We start from the raw sequence: 15386 nt of genomic DNA, 5'->3' as shown, positions 1-15386 counted from the left end.
ACAGGGAGAAAGTGGGGAGCAGGAGGGGCAACAGGGGGGTGGCAGATGCCCCCGACCCCGGCTGCCCCGGTGCTGGAGGACCCGGCCAGCCCAGCCCAGGGACCGTCCCCAGGCGCTTTCTCCCGCTGCAAATCAGGCCGCGGCACTTGCCAACCGCTGCCAACTGGAGCGTTCAGAACAGCATCCCCTGAGATTAGATCAGTGGCCAATTAACCCCGTTATTCCAGGGCTGCCTCCCCCCCCCGCCGGCTAAACACGGGGAGCAGGGCAGGTTCCAACAGGGATGCAGCAGGACATGCTGGTGCAGGGAGATAAGAAACCACTTATCTGCAGGAGCGCGGGACGGGACGCTGTGTTCCTGACAGCAAACGGTTGTGGCAACCCCCGAGTTTGCATATTGGTAAGAAAATTCCTTACTCGGGGGTTTTCCAGCCCCTCCTGCAGCTGGCAGAGGGGATTTAGGAACCTCCCGGGAAGGAGAGGGAGGGTCCCTGGGCTGGGCCATGTTCCCGTGGGAGCCCCCCGGGCTGCACTGCAGGAGCAGGCACACGATCCCACGCAGCACCTGGGGTTGCCGGTGCCGCACAGACCCTGGTTCGGGTTGATGGTGAAACAGGGGCTCCTGGCGGGCTGGTTCATAGAGCAGGGACACTCAATGGCCTCAGCCATTAGCTCAAACCCAAACAGGATGCTCCAGGGTGAGGGGAGGGTACAGGAGGCTCCAAGGCCATCTTCAGGGGCTTCAACCAGCCCAGGGCAGTCGGTCCCGCAGGAGTTAGGGGGGATTTATTGAGCATGACCTGCATGAATCCCACAGCTAATCCTGACAGAGCAATAATCTCTACCTCTTGGCCTCATCAGAGCCCAAACCCTGCAGCGAGTCCACAGCTCTGTGGCTCTGCAGGGGGCAAGTACGGGGATGCCCACTGCCCCAGCCCGGGGTGGCAGCGAGAGGCGAGTCTGGGGGCAGCAGTCAGAGCCCCAGAGCCCGGCCTGGGTCTGTCCCCGCGGGGGAGCGGGTCGGTCCCCAGCAGCGGCCGGTGCCGGCTCCAGCACGTCCCCACGAGAGGGCAGGGCAGCCCCAGGCTGCCGCGGGGCCCCGGAACAGGGCGGTGGGGGAGTCACCTCCGCTGAGCGCCCCCCGGGCAGAGGCACCCGCAGGGTCCCGGGGCAGCCCCGGCACAGCCACGTCCTACCCCCGCTGGCACCGGAGTTTCCTTGACGCAGGTAGAGGAGGCCTCGGGGGCGCAAAAGCCAAGGGCTGGGCTGGAGCGATGGGTCCCCCCCAGGCTCCCAGGGCCCCGCCGGCCCCAGCCCACGCGTGCCGGGGGCTGTGCCGAGCAAACCGCAGCTCCAAGTTCTCTGAGGAGGCCGCTGTTCCCGGGGGAGGCAGCAGCGTGGGCAGACAGCTCAGCTCTCCCCAGAGCACAGTGCTCCAGAGCCTTTATTTTGGAGAAAGTTAAAGCCTGTAGATACAGCAATAAAATATACAAAAAAATAAATTTTTTTACAGTATTGAATGTTGCCTGGGGCTACAGCGACTGCAGCTGGAGGCAGTGAAGTGCTCACACGGGGGCAAAGGAGGGGCATGGCCCTTGTCCCCTCTGAGCACCTCCCAATGCCAAAGGACCTTCCTGTCCCCAGGGGTGGCCACGGTCACCTCCTCCTGTCAACACAGCTTAGGGGGGGCAGCCCAGACCCCACAGCTCAAGGGGCTGGCCAGGACCCCCCACTCCTCTCTCCCTTCCTCCTGCCCTGCCAGCAAACTGACAGTGCAGCCCACAGCTGGAGGACCATGGGGACACCCGACAGTCGTTACGGGGCAGAAGAGCCAGAGCCATGGGACAGGTCGACCCTGTGCCACAGCAGCATCACTGGTACAGATGATCAAGAATTTCTCTCCACCCAGGGCCAAATCAAGACACATCAGAGACCTGTAAAGCCAGGGGCTGGTTCCCAGCAACACGTTTCTCTGCTGCTGTTACCCACAGCCTCTGTGCCAAGGGCTGAGCACAGCACACAACCCCCTCATGCCACCCCACTGCAGCAGCCACAGCCCCGTTACCACCATGGGCTTCGAGATGCTCAACAGTCTGCATGGCAGATGGTTCCTCCATTTTGGTGAACAGAACCACAACCATTAGGCAGCACAGCTCAACCCCCTGAGCAAGGAGACCGGCCTTTGGCAACACCCATGTTTCCTTTGAGTGCTGGCTCCCCAGCAGGTTCCTCCCCTTACATACATCCTGCTCCCTTCAACTCTTGTCACCTCATACCTTAACAATAACAGCCAACCTCCAACAAAACGCCACAAGAAGGCCTCAAGAAGCTGCAAACCCAATGCCTGGGCCATCACAAGCCATACCAGGGAGAAAAGGGACAGACCAGCCCATCAGCTGCAGGTCATGCTGGACCCAGCAGCCTCCCACCCTCCCTTGGGGTCCATGGGGTCTAACTGGGCACAGCCAGGGAAGCACAACCGTGTCCTCACCACCAGTCTGGCCCTGGGGCAGCCTCTCTGGTTACACTCAGGTCCCAGAACAGACCCAAATTGCAAATGGAGGCAAATGCTGTGTTGGGACAGCCACTGCCCTGCCCCAGGCAGCCTTTGCACGACAGGGAAGCCAGTTGTCCCAGCGGGAGCTCTGGGGCTGCTGAAGCCAGCTGGATCTTGGTGCCTGCAGCAGAAACCTGGAGACCAGCAGAGGCAGCCCCAAAACTCCCTGCTTCTAGCAGAGGCATTGCCCTGGCAGGGCAGGAGCACCTGGGCCCATCCACCTTGCAGCTCTGAGACATGTCCTGGTTCTCCTGGCCAAGAGCAGGGGCCAAGTGTACAGAGGGGAGACCCTTCTGGGGAAACAGCATAGCAGACCCCACATGAGGGAACCCTGCATGAGGGCCAGGACCGACCCATCCCCTCTGAGGGACCTGGAGGCAAATCCAGGCTTGTCAGATCTTCCCAGGCTTTTGGACTCTGGCAGTCAGGAAAGCAGCTTTTGGCAGCAGGCAGCACGATCAGGGCTGCAGAAGCGTTTTAAAAACTGAGGCTGCGATTGGAGGCTAATAGGCACTTGAATGAGCAAAACAATAACAAAAAACTGTTAGGGAAGGTAATAGAAAAAGGTTCATCCCTCACTGCCCCAAGAGACAAATGGCGCCACCCTAGAGAAGGGGATGTTCATTTGGGGCAAATGAGGAACTGGTGGCAAAGACCCTAGGCCCTCCCAAGGGGAGGCCAGAGCAGCCGTGGTGGAGCGGGCAGCTCTCCGGAGGCGCGAAGCCGCAGCGCGGGGAGGCCCCGCGGGCACCTCACATGGGTGACGAAGCACACTCAGGGGTCAGCTCCATGTCGAAGGTCAGCGACTCTGCAGGGAGACACAGCCCGAGGTCACAGCGTGGGGCTACAGCCAGGACCCCCGCGGGCGCCAGGACCCCCGGACTCACCGAACTGCCCTCCTGCGTTGGCCTCTGCACCCTCACTGCCGTTGCCAAACTGCATCAGCGAGTCCAGGGTGCGCGGGGACATGGGCAGGTCGATGGTGTTGCTGAAGGGCGTGCTGTGCAAGGGGGGAAAGCACAGAAACCCCTGGTCAGGGCCCGGCCAGAGCTCTGACACCACCTCCCCTCCAGCGGGCCCCAGGGCACAGCCCAGCCAACCCCAGAGCTCTCCAGAGGAAAGGGGCCCTGGGAGGGGAAGCGGAGCCCTGCAGTCAGGGCAGCAAGCTGGAGCCTGGTGCAGCCCCCATGCTCCCCCCAGCCCAGGCTGGGAGCACGATGGTGGGAAGGAAACCCCTGTCAGCAAAAGCTGAGCACACAAATCCTTCCCACACTCACAGACACCCCCCAGGAACACTCACGGTGTGACACAGATGAACTTGGTCTTCAGATATGGAGCAGCACCTACAGAGGAGGGAGCAGCCTGGTCACCAGAGAAGGAACCCTGCTCAGCTCCCCCTCCAGAGCCCAGACCTGCTCCCACCCCTGTGCAGCCCACAGGGACCCACTGCCAGCCCCACACTGCAGCTGTGCCCTTCAGGAACCAGCACAGGAGCCTGGCTGGTGACAGCTGTTCCACCAGTCCCTGGAGCCACCACAAAACAGAGGAGCTATGCTGGAACACAGAACATCAACGACTACCTGAGTCAGTGGGTTCCGAGTGCTCCTGGCTCTCAGAGCGGCAGTACTTCCCAAATGCCTCCTCCTTGGGGATGTCCGGGTACAGGTACACCAGGGGGGACACCAGGATGTTGGTGGCATCCATGATTTTGTAGCCCATGATGATCTCCGCGAACGACATGTTGTTCAGCTGCTGCTTGGTGTAAGGCTCCACAGACTGGATCTGGGTCTTCCCTGTGCACAGAGACTTTTGACACAAGGCAAGACACCCACATTCCTCAGGTAAAGGCAGGGGCCTCCTCAGACACCCCAGATGCAGCACAGACAAGACCAGTCCGGGGCTGTGCTCAGCATCCAGCACAGGGCAGGATGGGGACCTGGTGGGTGGTTTCAGTGCCACACGGGCAGCACATGGGCAGAGGCACCCAGGAGAGAGACCAGCAAATGGCACCAGCCCCAAAGACTTAACTTAGGGAGGCTTGTCAGGACAAGGACAAAGGAAGAATGCCTTATCAGGGGACACCGCATGGCCCAAGCCCCCCTGGGAACCAGGAATGCTGCTAAGCAGGGCACTACAGCCAGGAGAGTGACATACCACTGATGTCCTTCTCCACCCAGGTGAAGGTGATGCCGCCCTCCTTGCTGCTCTCGCTGAAGCGCAGCAGGAAGGTTCCCGGGGGCTTGGTGCTCAGGATGGCTCGTTCCCGCTCCTTGCTGATGAACCCCATGATGTATCTGGGTGTCAGGAGGGACGGAGAGCAGGGTCAGGATATGAGAGCAGCTGTTCCAGGACATGAACCCTGCCAGCTCTGCACAGCGTCAGGCAGCAGCAGGCCCTGGCCACCAGCAAAGCCACCAATGTTTTAAGGATTCCCAGGTGGGTTTTCACTCTGAACCAGCCAACAGGGCCTGGATGGAAAAACCATGCCAGGACAGCCCACCTGCACCTAGCCAAGGCACCCTGCTCCACCAGGACAGGACTTGTGTGGCCCCTCCCAAGCCCCAGACCAACCAGGGGTCTCTGGACTGACACTGGCCAAGGCTCACCCTTCATTCCACAGCGCCAGGATGTACTTTTTCACCAGGTCAATTATGTTGTCCAGCCAGACCCAGAAAGAGAAGCCTTTACCAGCCATGTTCTCCTGAGGACAAGGGCAGAGAGGCTGTGAGTGTGGCTTGGAGGAAGGCAACAGCCAAGGGAAGGTGCTCAGGAAGGAGGGGGCTGATACCTTGCAGAACTTGGCCCAGGTGATCTGACAGCCAGAGTAATTTACACCTGGCCCTGGTGGAGAACAGGAGCATTAACATTTAGCTAGAGCTGTTCTTCCCAAGACACCATGTCCTGGGAGCAACCTCAGGCAGGGAGGGGCAGGACACCTGCACAGGGCTACCTAGAAGTTTTTCTGCCAGCGTTGTCAGCTGCTCGATGCTGAGGCCACGTTTTGTGGTGGAGGAGAACTGCCAGCTCAGCACCTCTGCCACCTGGTCCCAGGTCCCGATGGGGGGCTTGGTGAAGAAGTTTACATTCTGCACCAAGGAAAACACAGCCCTGAGCAAGGCATGGGACAGAAGCAGAGCCAGGTCCTGGCCCAGCCCTGCTCCCAGCCCACCAGCTTCCCTCTCCCTGCCAGCAGGGACACTCTGGTCCCAAAGCCTGCACTGCTGCTCTGCCAGCTGTCCCCTCAGTGCTGGGTCCTACCTTGGGGTTGTTGGTCAGCATGTTGTACCACAGGATGGATGCCCAGGCATTGGGCATCTGGCAGATGTTGGAGATCACCACCACAGGCAGCGAGTGGGTCTGCAAAGACAGGATGTGATCACAAGCTAGGATATCTCCCAGGGCTCCTCTGCACCCAGGCAGTGAGAGGCAGGAACCCACAGCTCACCTCCAAGTCGATCTTCAGCCCCTGGTGATACACCTCTGTCTCAAAGGTGATGAGGTGCAGCTCTTCAGTGACTATCAGTGAGGCCTAGGGTGGAAGAGGACACAGTGAGCACACAGGAGATGCCTGCCCTTGGCCTGGCACATAGTCATCGGGCTGGGGTGGTGAACGCTGGGCCAGCTCCTGCCGATGGGCCAGAGGGTCCCTGTGGACACCCCGCCAGGGCAGGGCTCCTGCTTCCCCTCATGGATCAGCTGCTGGCCAGGCACAGGAGGACCCTCTCCCAGCAGGACCCCCAGCACTTACATCGCAGTTGGCTCTGCCGCCGTTCCCGCAGCGCTGCTCCCGCAGGGTCTGCGGAGGGAAGGGACAGGCTGAGGCTGCACTGCACAGCACGGGGCCTTTGCAGGAACAGCTCAAGAGCTCGTGGTACCTACCAGGTGCTTGAACTCTGCTGAGAGACTGCCGTTGTTGGACTCCTCCATGTTCATGACCTTGGTGTTTGTCCCCAGGATGTTAAACTTCCGGGACCTAGAAAGAGGAAAGAGAGCGCGTGGCTGAGAGGGCCTCTCAGAGCCAACGTGCAGTAGGACATCTGCCAGGACTAAAAGCAGAAGCACCAAAAAAAACAAAACAAAACATTGCACTTACCCCCGCAGTGCTGCAACATCCCCAGAATCCCTAGGAAAGGGGAGAGAGACACCTGGTCATGGCCATGGCCTTCCCACCCTGATGCAGACAAGCTGGTGTGCAGGGCTGGTTGCAGCACACTGAGCCCCACAAGGCCCCAGGCTGCCCCCTAAGCTGTGTCTCTCCAGGAATGAACCCTTGGGACCCAGCATCCCCCCCACCCTCCCATTCCATGGGGGCCCTCAGGTCAGGGCTGGATCCGGACCCAAAGGCAGCAGAAACAAAACCCCCCTGCAGTGACCCACCCAGTATTGCCCAGACAAGAGCCCAGAACTCACTTGTCAATGCAGACTTTAATTTTCAGCTGATAGTTCAGCTCTGGAAACTTGACCAACAACCTGCAAAGGGTCAGCAGAGGCAAAGTGTGAGTGTGAACATCCTGCACACGTGAACAACTCCAGTTCCCCACAGCTACTGGTCCAGCCTGAAGGCAGCTGGATGGACAGCCCTGCTGTGTGTGTCCCCTAGGCAGCACCAGGGTCACACCACAGAGCTCCCGGGGACACTGCGTTACCCAGCTCCTCCTGGTGTTATCCAGCTCCTCCTACTCCCCTGAGCCTTGGACACATCAGACCCCACACCCCTCCCCAGGACTGGGGAGGTGACGATGCTCCCCAGGCACCCTGAGGAACGCTCACTTTGGCTGCTGCCTGCCTACACCAGGCAGAAACCTGTGCTGAACAAGCCCCCTCCATGCTGCTCTGCAGCCAAGGGGGCAGCAGGGGCTGGGAGATGGTGAAGAAGCTCCAGGCAGAGCCTGGTGCAGCAGCAGCTGCTCTGCAGGGGCCGGCAGGGAGCAGCGGGGAGCGGGGCAGCTGGCCAGGGACATGCTGACATTCCCGGCCACTCGCCCCCGCAGCAGGATTTACCGGAACTCGCTGCCTCCAGGAACACTGCAGAGCCCAAACCAGCCATGCACTGAGTCACACAGGGCACTGCAGCAGGGCAGCCAGACGGCTGGGATTCATCCCCTCCCAGTACCAGTGATCCCTGGGGAAGCTGGAGGCTACACCTGCACCAGCATCTCCTTTGGAGAGAGATCCTTTCTGTTTTTCCCCACACAGCTCCTTGCCCTCCCCTTGCCCTGCGGTGGCAGGGCCAGCAGCACCCACCTGACTTTGGTGGTGAACTGCACGCCAGTTTTGATGACCAGGGGCCGGTCGGGGTGCATGGGCATGCAGGGCTGCCGCTCCACCACGAACGCGCTGCAGGGCACAAGAACCACAGTCAAACCTCAGGCCTGGCCCAACACGACCCCTGCCCACCCCTCTGCCCACTGCCGGGACCAGGGTCGGCCCACAGCCCTCTCCCAGCCCTCAGCACCTTTTCATCAGGTTCCTGAACAGTTCCACAATCCGCTCCTCCAGCATGGGCCGGTGCTGGACAATTGGGTCACCCTTGTAGGACACCTTCTGCTGCAGCTCTTCCAACTTTTTGATCTGCTGCCGAGTCTGTAGCTGTGATTCGGCAAGAGAGGTTATCCTAGAGGAGCACAAGAACCAGTGTCAGCTCCAGCTGCCAAGACCTGCTGGGTCCTCTTCCCCATTGGCATGAGGAAGGATGCTCTCCATATCACAACAGCAGGGAACAGAACAGTCTATGGCTCCCGCTCAGTGCATTTTTCTACACCACATAGTACAAAAGAAACACACACACACACAAGTTCTGCAGAGACACAGAAGGAACACGACATTCCTACAGCAGCCTTAAAACCCCAGGGGACTAGTGCAAACCACCCCAGCACTACTGCCCTCAGCTGAGGATCAGACCAGCCGGTGGGTCACAGTTACGCTCGCAGGCATCAGAAGCCATTTAGCAAGGAGCAGCACTGGTGCCTGAATGTCACCTCTCTGGGGACTGACACAGCCCCCAGCCAGCTCCTACCAGTTCTCCAGCCGGTCCAAGCAGATATTGGGGGGGCCACCAATGCAGGCGATCTGCTGCCGTCTCTTCCAGTCTGCCAGTTCCTCATCTGCCAGCATCTTCTGCACATACTCCATGGCTGAGAGCAGCCCAGCCAGCTCGCTCACAATACCCTGTCAGAAAAGAAAGAACCTTCAACCTCCGACCCCTGAGAGAAGCTGCCCAGGGCTGCGTTCCCAGCCCTGCAGGAACACCCAGAGAACGGGGGGGCTGCACCTCATACCCTTCGCATCTGGTCCAGCGCCGTGAGCATCTGCTCCAGCTGCTGCATTTTCTGCCGGGTCACCGACTGGTTGTTTCCATTCAGATCCTGCATGTCTGCACAGAGAGGTGAGAAATGTTCAGGGACTCCTCCTCCCCTCCCAAGCACCACCCAAACAAGATTCCCACTGCAGAAGAGCAGGTATCCTAGGAAGCAACCATCGCCAGCACCTCCACAGGCTGTTTCCCTGCTGACAGGCAGAGCTCTGGCTCAGCCCCCCAGGAGTCAGTGGCAGAAACAAAAGACAAGGTTTCTCCAATTGCCATGCAAATGCCCTCAGCCTAAGCCACCCTTCTTGTTTGGAGAGGCAGGGAGGGCTGACATGTGCCCTCCAGCAAGTTTCCTTGCAGGAACACACTTTGGTTTGCCAGACGCTAATGAGCTTCCATTACCTCCTTGGCTTTTCAAAGTCTTGTAGTTAAAATCAAAGTCATCCTGGAGATTCTCCACCACTTTCATCTTCTGCTCCAGATCCTGCAAGGCAAGAGATGTGGATTTATTCAAAGCACTTAATTACTGTGGTGGGGCAGGGAGGAGGTGCCTGGGCAGTACACATACCTGCACCCTCTTCCTCACATCCTGAAGATGCTGCTCCAGCATCTGCTGCTTTTCTGTCACTACAGCTGCTGTCGGATGTGTTGCCTGTCCCCCTTGCTGCAGGGGGGACAAGGAGGCATTAGAACAGGGCCACCACTCGGGGACACTCTCCTCCAACCCTGAGGAGGTCCTGCAGGAAGGATCTTTACCCCCTCACTAACAAAGGCCAGTGCAGCCAGCTGCTCACTTGCAGCTGCTCTGGGGCTGCACGGCACAGCCCATGGAAGGGGCGAAAGGACAGACGGACACACTGAGCCAACAGCCACCCCAGCAGGGAACATCTCGGCTGCGTTCTGGCAGGAAGCAGACCAGAAGTTCCCATCCTTCCGCCGGCCCAGCCTCGGCAGCAGGCAGGGAGGGGCTCCCGGGGGGTGGGATGGCCCCAGGATCCCCGAGCCACTGACCTGGGCAGCGGTGGCAGCCGTCTGGAGGAGCCGGGACTCTTCCCACAGACAGCGAGCCACGATGCGGGCTATCTCCATCGGCTTCTCCAAGTACCTGCTCTGTAAGAGCCCCCAAGGTCAGCAGACACAGTACAACTCCTGGGATCTCCACATCCCTCAGGGCTGTGGGTCCCAAGCTGTGCCGGGGGGGGCTGTGGCTCTCCCTGCCCCAAACCAGCCCCTCCTGCCTCACCTGCAGGAACTGCTTGATGCGGCGCAGGTTGTGCTGGTAGAGGACGTTGGACTCCTGCAGGAAGCGGCTGTACTGCTGGTCGATCTCCCCCAGCAGGTTGTGGAACACCAGCGTGGCATGAGACTCCTTGCTGGCCGCGTACGCCCTGCAGGGGGGCAGGGTTGGGTGCTGGCACCAGGGAAGGGGCCCAACCCTGCCCAAGGTGGCTCTGCTCACACCCACTATTCCCACACCATTTAACACCACAGCACCCTTCTAACCTGCAACAGAGCAGGTCTATGCTGCTCCACGCCAAGAAACTGAGCCCTCAGCCTGTGCCCAAGGACAGGGTGACAGAGAGATTTTGGAGTGGGGCTTAAAGCAAAGCACAGGGGCATCTCACTGGCACCACGTGCTCTCTGGACAGGACCCAGGGATGGGTGCTCCATGTCAACCTCCTTCACAACAGAGGCTGATGTCAGTCTGCCCCTCTGCTTTGGAACTCCCTTCTCCTGCTCTAGGGTCTCACTCCATGTGCAGAGTCCCACTGCCCTCCACCAAAACAGGGAGAAGGACCAGCCTGGGAAATGTGACAGAGCTCCCCTGGACCAGACACCTTGGCACCTGCTGCTACCCCAGGGTGGTGTCCCCAGCAAAGTCCCCATGTCAGCATTTCACAAGGCCTTACCAGTCCTGGCTCTCAATCCATGGGGCCAGGAACTGCCGGAGCTCCATGGGGAAGCTGTCACTGTAGAGTTGGTGGAGCTGCTCCAGGTACCGTGTGTCGAGCTGCTGCAGCTGGTTCCACTGCGCCATTCTGGCCAGCTCCGGAGACCTGCTGGGACAGGCACCGTGATGCTCAGAGCTGGCACCCAGGAGCCTCTGGGGAGCACCTCCAGGCTGGGCTCCAGCACAGCAAGAACAGCTACTGGCTCCAGCTGGCAGGGCAGGCACCGCTGCCATCACCCACGGCAGGTCTGGGTCAGGGGAAGGTGGAACCACAGACCAAAACCACGTTAGTGAAGAGACAGGAGGCTCGCCTGGCAGGACGGGGAGGGAGCAGCCTGGCTGCCGGGGGAAAGCCCTTCTCACACCCACTGACATTTGCACCTTGCCACTTGGCACCCACAGCAGCACAGGACGGGGCTGCACAGGAGGGCACCTGCCTGCAGAGTGAGTGGCAAAGCAGCCAGAGCACTGAGGAGTGAGGGCCATGCAGCACTGCTCCACCCCGAGAATCAACCCGAAATCCAGCTGATGGCAAGTGCAGAAGGCACCTCCAGCCCCTGCCCAGGGAGCTCCCCAAGAACAGCAGCAGCAGCGAGGTTTCACTGAAGCCACCCAGGCTGTGAGCTGAATAAAGCCCCAATTCTGACTCACTGTCTTTTCACTATATGTTGGAAATTAATCCGAAACACCCAAGAACAGAAGACAGAGCTGACAGGGGCACTGGCAGCCAGTGGCCATTTGCACCAGGTCAGAGGAGCAAGGCAGAAGGTGGCGGTGGCTGAGCGGAACCTCCTGCTGGCCCACAAGCCCTGAGGGCTCAGGTCAGCAGAGCTGCAGGGCTAGGCACAGCTGCTCTTACAGACCCAGACAGGTCAGTGCCGCTCACACTGCAGGGTCACACCAGGGTTACAGGTTACATCACAGGCAGTTCCTAATGCCATCCAACCTCTCCAAGCTGTGCCAAGCTGTGCAGGAGATCCCTGAGCACAGGGAATGCAGCTCTGGGCTTGGCTTCAGGAGCTGAGCTTCAGTTCAGTGAGCACTGAGCTTCCCTGCACACTTCCTAGGCACCTGCCTCCAGCAAAGCTTTCTCCTAGAGTCAAGCACCACCTTCCAAAGCTTTCCTACCTTCTTGCCACAGGCGGAAAGAGAGGTCTTGGGCATGTAGGTCACCAGCAACAGGTACAAGGCTTTAATCTGGTGCCAAAGTCCTCCTAGCACCCTGCAGCCAGAGCATGTGCCTGCCTCTGTGCCAGGAGGCAGGGAATAAGCTGCAGAGCTTACAGTAAAGGCAGAAGGCGGAGACTGCTGGGAAGCACCAGAAACAAGGAAGGACCAATTTTCGGGTTAGCAACTTGCATATTGATGGAAATCAAACCAACGCTAACAAGGGGACAGCACTCGGGAGGCAACAGCATAGAGCTCTGCTCCACACCAGCAGCAAGTGCCTTCCCTGCAGAGAGCTGTTTGCTTTTCCAAAGGTCACTGCAGGGAGTGACACACCAGCTGGGCACAGGTGAGGTGTCAGAACCAACCGCAGGTCCCAGCTCACAGCAAACCACGGCAGTGGGGCAGCCCCAAGGAGCCGGCGCACAGGATCTTGGCTCAGCGAGGAGGGGGGCAGGAATCAGCCACTTCTCTGCCACACACGGCGGCAGGACGGGCCGTGGCGGCCGCCCGGGCTCCTGCTGAAGCCAAGATCCTCCCCGCCGCAGCGCATGCTCTGCAGGAAGCCAGCGCCCTGCCAGGGCCCCAGCACCATCCAACCATCCCCAGAAAACAGAACTAGCACAGAACGAAACATGAGCTGCTCTGCACCTTCCCACCACAGGCAGCTCCCGGCCAGGCGCAGCCAAGGAGGCCAAGGAAGTCACCGCAGACCACGGGCACCAGCACAGCAGAGCCGTGGCCAGCAGGAGTGGAGCAGCAGCCCCCAGGGACAGCCCAGGGCAGGACTAGTGCCCACTCACTGTCCCTTGGGGCTGCACTACAACCAGATCTCACTTCAAGGGATCTCTCCTTGCCGTCCCAAAAGGCTGAGAGGAGACGCTGGAGCCCTCGGCACAGCACTGAGCTCCAGCTCCTGCCAGCACCCACAGCCAGGCAGCCCGAAGCACCAGCTGTCCTGGAGGCAAAGGGTCCTTGTGGCCCTCCTTACTGTCACTGGCACCAGCTTTAGGAAGCTCTGACCTCATCAGCCCCAAAGCCCCGTGCAGGGGCCTCTCCCCAGCCAGCCCCACCGCAGGGAACCCTCCTTTGACTGGGTTTGAAGGTCTGAGGGTTGAACGTTTCCGACCCTGCCGGGCTCTGCAGTTCCCTTCTCCTCCCACCACGGGAACGGGGCCAGGGAGCGGCTCAGGCAGCCGGGCTGAGCAGTGCATGATGCAAGCCCGGGGTAAACAGGCTGTGCAGAGCTCAGAGTAAAGCTGCTAAAAGTAGCTCAAGAGCTAAAGTTCACCTTTCTTTAGCTCCCCTGCAAGGGCAGAGCACAAGAGCCAGGCCCACCAGTCTGTGTGGCAGCCCTGGCAGAGCTCTGCACGCTCCAATACTGTTTCTCAAAGCAGAGCTGCTGCTCTGGAAGTGATCCCACAATTGACTTCCCCAGAACAGCCCTCGCCTGTGCCCACAACAAGCAGCAACAGCTGCCCAGAGGCAAAGTCACAGGGGAATCACTGGAGAGGGCCTGGGAAGGACTGTGGCACTCCTGTCCCCTGCAGTGCCACCAGCAGGCGGAAGCTGGTACCCAAAGTATCATATTAACAGGGTTATCAAGAGCAAGCATCACAGCCTCAGGACAGATGTCATCAACAACCTTCCTGGGAGCCCTGGCACCTCACTGCCCCCACTTCCACGCAGCCACCAACAGGCTGATGAAAAAATGTTATTCTACAGCAAAGCAGCTAATTGCTCCAGGCAAACACAAGAGGTTTGAAAAAGCTCCCAGGAGAACTTGGCTCTGCTCCTCTGGAACGTTTTCAAAGCCAGCCCTGAAGGTGGGAAAACAGAACAGTGACACCAAGATTTATGATGAGAAAAGAGGGCAAGAGTGCAGGGCAGGGACAGGCCCTGGGGCACCTGTGGCCACAGCATAATTTCCCCCATGGACCCAAAGCTCCTGAGGGTCCATCCCAACACCCAACTCCTGCTGCAGGAGCTGTGAGCCCACCACCCCCAGAGCACGGGGTGCCCAGCCATGAACTGCCAAGTCCTCTGCCCCCACTACTCCAGCAGCTGCAACAGATTCACGGGCAGGAAAGGCTGCGCTGGGCAGCGATGGCAACAGCCATCCCCTTCGGGTGGGAACGGGATCAGCTGCCAGGCGTGTGCCCAGGGCAGCCCACCCCCCGGGACAGCACCCCCAGACAGGGTCTGTCCGGCCGTGCCCTCCCCCACAGGCAGCAGAGCTGTCGGCCCCCGCAGCGCACGGGGCAGCTCGGCCACACGGCTCCAGTGCTGCCCCAAGACACAGGGCCCAGCCGCTCTGCTCCGCGCCACAGCCCGGTGGTCCCGGGCTGGGCAGCCCTGCCCAAGGGGACAGAGACATCTCTCCACCTCAGGCACCAGCCAGGTCTCCCAGCCTTGGCCCGCCCCGGTGCAGAACCCTCTGCTGGGCTCCCAGTCCTGAGTCACTCCATCAGCGTGAAAAGTCCACCCCTGGGACGAGTGGCACCAACATCTGCTCCAGACTCTGGCCCAGGCCCTGCAGCTGAGCCCCCCGAGGCACAAGGGCCACGAGAGGCACCGTCTGCTGCAAACAGAGCCCGACCAGGCCCTGTCGATCCCAACACTTTTTCCTCTTGGAGAATCCCGTGGAAGCCACGAACCCCCCGCTGGGGTCTCGGGGTGTCACCCTCAGACCCGGCTCCACGCCGGTGCCTGGGAGCCCCGGGGCTGTGGGGGCTCCGAGCCCACCGGCCTCCGGGAGCTGCCCCGCGAGGAACTGAGGGAAGGGCAGAAATCCCACTTGCTGTAAAACCAGAGGATTAGGTTAATTTGTACCTCGCTAATTACGACGCGGGATGATGCCCTCACCGGCTGCTGGGCTCTGCCGCGGGAGCTCCCGATAAACGTCAAACCACCGGGGGTCCGCGGCAGGGACACGACCGGCCCGCCGGGAGGGCTCCCAGCAAAGACGCCCCGCAGGCGGCAGCCGGGGAGATGGGGGCGGAACGGCCGTGCCCACCCCGCCCCGGGCCGCCCCCCCCTCGGCTCAGCCCCGGCCCCGCCGCAACGCCCGGCCCAGCTCCGGGGGGAACCGGCTCCCGGTGCCAACCGGCGCCCGGCGGCCCTGGCCGAGGCCTGGTCGCAGGCACCACAGCAGCCCCCTCCACCTGCGCTCACCGGCAGTCCCGGGCGGGGCGGGGCGGCGGCTCCGGTACCAGCGGCGGCTCCGTCCGGACCTGCCCGAGAGACGAGCGCCCGCTCCGGCCCCGCCCCTGACGTCACTGCCAGGGCAGCCAATGGCGGCGCGGCGCGGCCGCAGCGCACGCGAGGGACCGGCCCCGGCAGCCAATCAGCGCGGGCCCCGCGCCGCGCGTCACGCGGGAGCTGCCCGCGCTGGCTGTTCCCGG

General features: G+C 60.9%; 1 protein-coding gene across 4 annotated transcripts; it reads right to left on the bottom strand.

Moving 5' to 3' along the window:
• Positions 1 to 1410: 1410 nt before the first annotated feature.
• Positions 1411 to 15243, bottom strand: STAT3 (signal transducer and activator of transcription 3). Of its 4 annotated transcripts, none has more exons than XM_051640148.1 (24): positions 15157 to 15243; positions 10775 to 10924; positions 10108 to 10252; positions 9876 to 9974; positions 9433 to 9528; positions 9267 to 9348; positions 8836 to 8930; positions 8574 to 8725; positions 8013 to 8171; positions 7802 to 7894; positions 6968 to 7027; positions 6651 to 6680; positions 6437 to 6530; positions 6306 to 6353; positions 6003 to 6086; positions 5816 to 5914; positions 5508 to 5643; positions 5346 to 5398; positions 5164 to 5258; positions 4712 to 4851; positions 4135 to 4350; positions 3858 to 3900; positions 3445 to 3557; positions 1411 to 3365 (listed from the first exon to the last, which is right to left on the bottom strand). In XM_051640148.1, the coding sequence occupies exons 2-24, from the start codon at positions 10900 to 10902 to the stop codon at positions 3310 to 3312; spliced, it is 2316 nt and encodes a 771-aa protein (XP_051496108.1). In that variant the 5' UTR covers positions 10903 to 10924; positions 15157 to 15243; the 3' UTR covers positions 1411 to 3309. The 4 variants fall into 4 exon arrangements, with proteins under 4 accessions (XP_051496108.1, XP_051496107.1, XP_051496110.1 ...); XM_051640147.1 differs by having other exon boundaries at positions 10775 to 10921; XM_051640150.1 differs by having other exon boundaries at positions 4138 to 4350; positions 10775 to 10921.
• Positions 15244 to 15386: the final 143 nt, after the last annotated feature.

Source organism: Apus apus, chromosome 25 (genome assembly GCF_020740795.1).
Source record: "Apus apus isolate bApuApu2 chromosome 25, bApuApu2.pri.cur, whole genome shotgun sequence".
NCBI classification, from domain to species: Eukaryota; Metazoa; Chordata; class Aves; order Apodiformes; family Apodidae; genus Apus; species Apus apus.
The sequence above is the reverse complement of the archived record's forward strand: the minus strand, read 5'-3'. Positions and strand labels throughout refer to the sequence as shown.